General features: G+C 49.5%; 1 protein-coding gene across 1 annotated transcript in view; it reads left to right on the top strand.

Annotated features, from left to right (window-relative positions):
• Positions 1-6,494, top strand: part of Tll2 (tolloid like 2) — a 120,613-nt gene extending 114,119 nt beyond the window's left edge. Inside the window, exons 19-21 of the mRNA XM_041661790.1 lie at positions 2,017-2,230; positions 4,006-4,256; positions 6,267-6,494. Coding sequence (XP_041517724.1) covers positions 2,017-2,230; positions 4,006-4,256; positions 6,267-6,401 — 600 coding nt within the window. The 3' untranslated portion in view covers positions 6,402-6,494. The remainder of the gene's footprint in view (positions 1-2,016; positions 2,231-4,005; positions 4,257-6,266) is intronic.
• The last annotated feature ends 1,483 nt before the right edge of the window (positions 6,495-7,977 follow it).

The following is a 7,977-nucleotide window of genomic DNA, read 5'->3' on the forward strand; positions in this document are numbered from 1 at the left end:
GTGCATGCATTCTGGAAGCCAAAACAAAAAAAAAGACTTAATTTTGTTGACAGGGGACGGTCACAAGTTCTCAGGTCCCCCCCCCCCATCCCTCTCTAGAAATTTGTTAACCTCTCCAGAAGTTTCCCACACATAGGAAAGCATGTACCTTTTTTTTTTTTTTTTTGCTTTTTTGAGACAGGGTTTCTCTGTGGCTTTGGAGCCTGTCCTGGAACTAGCTCTGTAGACCAGGCTGGTCTTGAACTCACAGAGATCCACCTGCCTCTGCCTCCTGAGTGCTGGGATTAAAGGCGTGTGCCACCATCGCCCGGCTAAGCATGTACCTTTTTTCTTACTCAATCACTCACATAGAATAAATACAGTTATCCATACTCCTTTGCAATCTACCTCTCTTTCAATTACCGGTGAGACCTCTATGCTAATTCTTCCTTCAGTTAGAAAAGCGACAATCGCCTTGCATTTCGAGTCTTGCCTGTGTATATCTGATGTGTAGTCTTGCACAGAACAGTTCGTTATTTACAGAATAAAAAGTCTCTTCTCCGAATCCCATATCTTAGCTCCCCCACCCCTGACCTGCAGTGTATGGCGTGTGAAGCAATTGGCAGCTAGGGAGTCACACACACATACACACACACACACACACACACACACACACACACACACCTCAGACTGTTGAGAGGCGCAGCCTTAGTTCATAAGATTGGACCTGGTGCATGACAGCCTGCTAATGCGGGGAGAGGAGAAGAGAACAGAGAGACATGGTGATTAGCAGGTGACAGTGTCAAGGAGTTTCTGTTGCACAAGGATTAATGGGCTCCCGAGGCATCATGGGCACAGAAGGAACCCCAGACCATAGGACATGCTCCTCGGGCACCTCCTGTATGTGACGTGTGCCGCCTATGTAGAAACTGCTGTCTTCTGGCCTGGGTCCCCCAGAGCAGCGTGCAATCTTGAGAGGCCAGCTTTGCCCTGGGCTGTCATCTGCCGGAAAGACACAACATCCTTTCCTGATGATCATGAAGAACAGTGTACCCTGGGCTGGGACCTCAAACCTGCAAAGTGGGGTGCCTTAATCTGAGGTGTGTGCACACAAGGAATTAGTCTGAAAAAGACATGTCCTTGGAACACAGTTGGTGGGCATGTTGAGCAAAACTCTGCCTTTTGTTACTACGGAGTGTGACACACACACAGAAAATTAGTGTCCCCTGCCCACTCCGGCCTCTGGTCCAAGGCTTCACCTTGACACCACAGGAAGGCCACCAGCCAGCCAGTCATCTATATGGCTTGAAACTGTGCAGCTCCCCAGAAAAACAGCCGGAGACAGTCTTTGGTGGAGGGACGGGAAGAAAAGAGAACACAGAATCTGGGTGGGGTTAATAGTGTGACCTGGAGAAGGTTGGCTCTGGGTCCTTTCACTCCAACTGAATAGGTTTAACCAAGCCAGTTCGTTTCCTTATGACTCAGTTTCCCTTCTTGCTCATTGGGGATAACAATACATCTCTGTAACTTCATTAGAATTTAAGTGGAAAAAAAAACCTCATAATTTATTGGCGTGAAAAAAACACCCAATGAATGTCGGCCACTTTGAGGTTGATGGCAGAACAGTGTGGACCTACCCAAAGCCATTGGAATTTCAAGTGTATGGTCGTGGGCACAGGCTAAGAGCAGCGTCTCTGAAGCCACAGTTCCAACTCTACCGGTGAGGACCCTGGACAAGCCATCTGATATCTTCTAGCAGGGATCATGCAGGGGACAGGGTTGCAAAGATTGAATGAGGGGACATTTGTCCAGCATGGGTGAGCCCTCAGTCCCAGCTGACTTCTAGTCTTAGAGGAGGAGGTGGGAAGAAGTAAATCCTGAGCGGTCGGTAGCCCGGCTCTGGGGCTGGATGTTGCCATCATCATGGCAATGCTACCTGCAAAGCTGGTAGACAGACAGCCCCAGGTCCTGTGTGCCCTTTCCCCTCTCCTTCTCAATGCCAGATCCTTGCCTCACTTTCTGCTCTCCCATCTCCAGACATTCAATGAGTTTGAGATTGAGCAGCACCAGGAATGTGCCTATGACCACCTGGAACTGTATGATGGGACGGACAGCCTGGCCCCCGTCCTCGGCCGCTTCTGTGGCAGCAAGAAGCCAGATCCCGTGGTGGCTACGGGCAGCAGCCTGTTTCTCAGGTTTTCCTCAGACGCCTCGGTGCAGAGAAAAGGCTTCCAGGCTGTGCACAGCACAGGTGGGGGCCGCTGCTGATACCTCAAAACTGGTGAAGGACTGCCCTCGGGCTGTCTGCCAGGGTGGGGTGAGGAGGGTGGCATCCTCAAACGTCCCCGTTAGAAGAAACACCAGCAGCTGCCATTGGCTGAAGGTTGTTCTCTTTTGATGTCTTTAGTTGACAAAATAGGATGTGGGCAGCACTTCATTGGTGCTGTCCCCCCTCTTCCTCTTTCCCTCTGTTTCTCCCTTTAAAAATGTGTTTGTCGTCTTGCTGGCCCGCGAAGTGCGAAGGTCTGAGAACTGAGCGGTGGAGAGCTGCCATTTCGCCCTCAAGGGGCCACTTCTGGAAAATGTTGCTTTTCCTTGTCATTTTTTCTTCTTTTTTCCTGGCACTCCAAATGTCAGTAGCTCTGCCGGGTGCTTTGGAAGAAAATGTGTCTGCTTCCAACTTATCTACACTGTTAAATCTAAAAAAGTCAATAAGGAAGTGGAATCTGCCTGGCCATTTCGGTCTTAGCCCTGTGGAGGAATGCAGGCCCTTGGATCCTGGCATTTAATTGTGGCAGAGCCAGAGACTGCTCAAGAACCTGCCTGTGGCTTTCGTCTGTGGTACTGAGCAGGAGGTCATGATTGTGGGACACTGCCATTCTTTTTGACAGCCCCTCCCCCTTTTCCTCCACCCCCTTAAGTCAGGGCCAGAACGCATGACTCAGAGCAAACGAAATGGCAGCCCCATGCCCACTTGTCCCTTCTTAGGCAGACACCCCCCACTTCATGAAACCCTCGGTAGACACAGGAGGATCTATACTTCCCCCACAGTGGTTTAGAGTCACAGGTGAGTGATTTAATCCTCTCGTCCTTGCATCCTTGTGGTTCAGAGCACCGGCTGCTCTTGCAGAGGACCTGGGTTCGATTCCCAGCACCCACGTGGTGGCTCACAACTGTCTGTAACTCCGGTTTCAGGGAATCTGATGTCTTCTGGTGTTCACAGACACTATAAGCACATGGTACACATAAATACAGAAAGACAAAACATCCCTACACATAGAATAAAGCAAAATAGAACATAGGTGCCCGGGGTGGGTGGGTTAGGGTCTCAGTGGGAAGTTGGAGCATACTTGGGAAATACTTGCAGAATTTAATAAAAGGTGGTGGGTGGGGGTGGTGCAGCAGGTGGGGAAGGAGGCTTCTCGTGTGTCTCATGAGTGGAAAGGCAGGTCAGACATAAAGAGACGGTAGCTGGAGTAAGGACTCAGAGTTGGACAGGGCCGGGCCAACCCAGGTGAACGACTCCAGCTGGGATGTTAAGAACAAAATAATTCACAATCCACTCCAGAAATGTCTCTGCATCCCCACTCCCACCCCTCCACTGCACTCCCCCCTCCCCCCCCCCCAAACCCTGCATTCATAATCCCTTCCAGTAGAAACAGGTTTTTGTGTTGTTTGGCTCAGCTGCAGTTTTGATGTGCTTTTACCGCCCTCTACTGGAGTAGTCAAATCAGTCACAACCCTACAGTCAGTCAGGCAAGCCACCCACCCTCCTGCTCCTTTCTCCCCTTGGTGGAGAGAGGGCAACAGCTAGCCTTTCTCAGCAGCATTCTTGGGCCCGTTTGGATGCCCCCAGGGAGTCCTGCCTTCTGTACCACTGCCTCGGCAGTAGGGTGGTGAGGTTGCTGATTTAACCTCTCCTGTAAGTCCTGCAATGACTTCAGGACAGCTGGCTGGAAGTGGTGGGCTGATGCTCAGGCTCTGGGCGCCCAGGGAAAGAGTGACTCTTTGCTGTCTCTACTGCAGAGTGCGGGGGCAGGCTGAAGGCTGAAGTGCAGACCAAAGAGCTCTATTCTCATGCCCAGTTTGGGGACAACAACTACCCCAGCCAGGCCCGCTGTGACTGGGTGATAGTGGCCGAGGACGGCTATGGAGTGGAGCTGGTATTCCGGACCTTTGAAGTCGAGGAGGAGGCAGACTGTAGTTATGACTACATGGAGATCTACGATGGTTACGACAGCTCGGCACCCAGGCTTGGCCGCTTCTGCGGCTCAGGGGTGAGTCTGAGGGATGCCCAGGCTACCTCCTGACGGCATGCCTAGCTGGAATCCTGCCACTGTGAGCCACAGCCAGAAGTCCGTTTCTCTGTGGCAGAGTGGAAAGGAGAATCCCCAGAGACAGTTGGGGAGGCAGCCAGGGACATCATACGAAGAAGACTAGCCTTTTTCACATCGCCTCTGTTTTTGAGTCCTCTCCCTCATTTTTATTTGGCCCTTGGGCTTTATTAATTCAATATATATATATATATATATATATATATATATATATGATGAAATTCTTATCATAAGCAAAACCAAGTGTCTATGAAGATTACAAATTATTCCTGGTATAAACACAATGTTTATATTCAAGGTCATTACTTTTCTCTTTATTACCCACTTTCCTGGGCTCACTATATGGCTGGCACCCGACTCACGGTAGACGTGTAGTCTGTGCTCACTGGGTGTATAGGAACAAGTGAGTACAATGTCCTAGCCATCCTCCAGCGACTCCACATGACACACTGTCTGTCCTGGGCTTCAGCCCTTGTCTCTGCTGATTACCCATTCTTCTTTGCCTGGGCTTACTCAAATTATCTTGGAATTACCACTGCTCCTGGTGCAAAACAGATATTCAGCCTGGTATTCCTGTCTCTGAATCGTTATCCTTCTGCCTTTCCTTGTCCTCCCCAAAAGAAAGAACAACCGGATGAGACCTCCTGATGCACTGCCTTTGATAAAATTTCTGGAACCAAGGAGTCCATGGAGAGGAGCCCCTTGGAGATCTTAATAGCAGGAAGTTCCCTCTGGCATCCCTAGGATCTGGGCAGGCAGTGGCCTTGGCATCTGGCTCTAACGCCATTCCAGATGACCTGGCACAAGTCTCTTGACAAGCACAGCAGCTCCACCCACTTGTTGGCCGTGACAGAATGTAGACCTGAGCAATGGTTTCCGTTCCAGGTTTCCTGGCAGATACATCACAGCATTAAAAATCACAGAGCAAGCTTCACAGTCAGAAACGCCCGAGTGTGGATCCTGCTGACCTGTGTGACAAAGCATCCTTACACGTAAACTGGAGTCGGTGCCTGCCTTATTACACACTTGTGAAGTTGGCATTAGATGAGATCCAGATGAGGTTAGCACAGTGTCAGGCCTGCCTGTGCCCTGATAGCACAGAGATGCTGTATGTGCTACGTGTCTAGGCTCAGCTTTGTAAAGCAGGGCTCAAGGAATCTTCCTTTGACAAGTGTCGTTGGGCTGCCCTAGATTGGGAGCCATCTTTTTGGGGTAACTACAGTCGCAATCCTAGCTGTGGCAGGTACCTATGTTCCAGGGTAGGGGTGTGAGGATCAGAAAAGTAGGAGGAAGAGAAAGAATAAGAAATAAGAAAGAAACACAGAGACATAGGATAGTTCCGGAGGACAGCTCAGTGCATGCTACATGCCAAGTTCTGAGTCCACCTGTGTTTAATTTTTTATACACTTTTATACCCCAATACAACAGGGAGGAGGCCGGGGAGAAGACAAAAGACAACTAGAACAGTTGCTTGATTCAATACTTGAGACATCAAGCCATTAATTCTCGAGAAAAGCATTCACTTGTTTAGGCAGTGAACCTGCCCTAGACCAAGTATCCTGAAGGCAGCTACTCCCTAAGTCAAGCCTTCTAATACAAAAGAAGAAGCAGAAATATGCTTGAATTCTCTGACTTTGGCCAGGGTGGAAAGGATGTACCTCTATGGGCCATCTTAATGTCCAAAACACCAAGTAACCACACACTAGGTCAGGGTGTGTAGCCACAGTTGTTGTCAACAACTTTGAGCAAGCTGAAACTCTCTGGCCTGGAGACAAGGTGGAATAGGGTCACATTTTGGGGCCTCCACAGACAAGAAGCCTGCTTAAATGCCTACCAGAGCTGGTGACCTCCTGGCAGCCATGGCCACCCTTGGGCACCATCTCAGTACACCCTCCTCTCCTTCCCAACAATAACATACTGGCCTAATCTAGCTTTCCTCTTCTTTGTCCTCAGCCATTAGAGGAAATCTACTCTGCAGGGGATTCTCTGATGATCCGGTTCCACACAGACGACACCATCAACAAGAAAGGCTTTCACGCCCAGTACACCAGCACCAAGTTCCAGGATGCCCTGCACATGAGGAAATAGCGTCAGGGTCCTGGGAAGACAGAGCCTAAGGATGCTTTAAACACCTGTGAATGAGTAGCCCCCAGTGTACAGTATTTTTCTCAACAACAAAAACTCAAACTACATCCTTTAAACTAGATATCTGGGTGAAAGTACCTGCCTTTGGCCTCCAGGAAGAGAACCAGTGTCCTGTTGGTTCCGGCTGCAGTGTTAGGAGCTGCAGCTTCTAAGGAGGCTAAAATTTGAAGTTAGCGACCAAGCCAGCCGTGCTTCTTCATACTCGTTATCCAACCCTTGCTCCCATGGGGCAAAAGGCCAGCCTGGGCTACTCCTTCCTCAACTCTGGACTGGCTTCCCTAGGTGACAGGCAACATGAGCCTATTCTGCTGATGTGGCTGCCTCCTGTCTGCACTGGGCATCGAGGATGAAAATGTGGCAGTGGCTAAATTGTTCCAGGAGCGGCTGAAAGATTTTCCTTAGCCCTTCCAGAGTCAAGCCAATCAGGAAACATGAGACTACGGACACAAAAGTTAAAGAGGCATCCCAGTGCAGAGAGAGAGAGAGAGAGAGAGAGAGAGAGAGAGAGAGAGAGAGAGAGAGAGGAGGCTTAGTCTGGGAACCAGCATCATGGAGTTGGAAGACCTCAAGTCTTTTCCTGCCACTGGCCGTACTTGCCTCCTCTAGGGTGCTCCTATCATTAATCTCCATTCACGAGAGAGAATCCGTGGCCACTCCCAGGAGAACGCTCGCTGGTGAGCACCCCAGGTTGCTGAGATGGCGCTCAGAGGCTGAGAGGATGCCACCTGTGCTGGGGTTCCCACTGGCTCCCAAGCAACCCGCCCCCAACTGTGGAGGTACCTGCTCTAGTGAGCCTTGACCCTTGGACAGCCAACTCAAACAGCATCCGCAAGACTTGCCAAGTCATCTCAGGAACAATCTAGGTCTCATTAGGTGAAAACTAGTAATTCCAAGTTATGTAAGTGTCGCCATCTTTTGGAACAAGTCAGCCTGTGGCGCACTTCATGTCACCAGACATGTTAAAGAGTGCACTGGCAACTTTGCTGCAATTGAGCAGGATGCGGCCATCAACTTGCGCGTGGGATTCTCAACACTCCAGCACTTGTTCTAGAAAAGTGTAGAGGGTGATGTTTACATAATTTTAGCACCTCAAGGTATAGTTGAAATAGTGAGGTAGTTTTGAATGGCATTTCATTAAGGCATCTCTGGGCATTATGAGCTAAGAGCTGTGGTATGTTAGCTTTATGAGAGCATTTATGTTGGAATACTTTTAAACTATTGTTTACACAACCGCAAGTCCTGTTGGGTTGGTGGTGTACACAGGGCGGCACAGGAGAGTGATTCCGTTAGAGGCGGCGTAGCTCCCGAGCACACGAATCCCTTTACGATGGGCCACCATTTTAAACCAAGTGTTTGTGAAAGCTGAAGGTTTCTCTGTCTTAAAGAGGTCGCAGTATTACAATCTGATACCTGATTGAAAGATTGCTGGGAGCAAAAACTAGAATGAAACAAAGACAGGGGAAAAAACTGCTTGGGAGTATTTTGTTCTTAAACCCGAAAAAAAATCAAAGTATTATTA

The sequence above is a fragment of the Microtus oregoni genome, unplaced genomic scaffold (genome assembly GCF_018167655.1).
Source record: "Microtus oregoni isolate MIOR12 unplaced genomic scaffold, Mior012 000012F_ref0000307, whole genome shotgun sequence".
In the NCBI taxonomy this organism is placed as follows: domain Eukaryota; kingdom Metazoa; phylum Chordata; class Mammalia; order Rodentia; family Cricetidae; genus Microtus; species Microtus oregoni.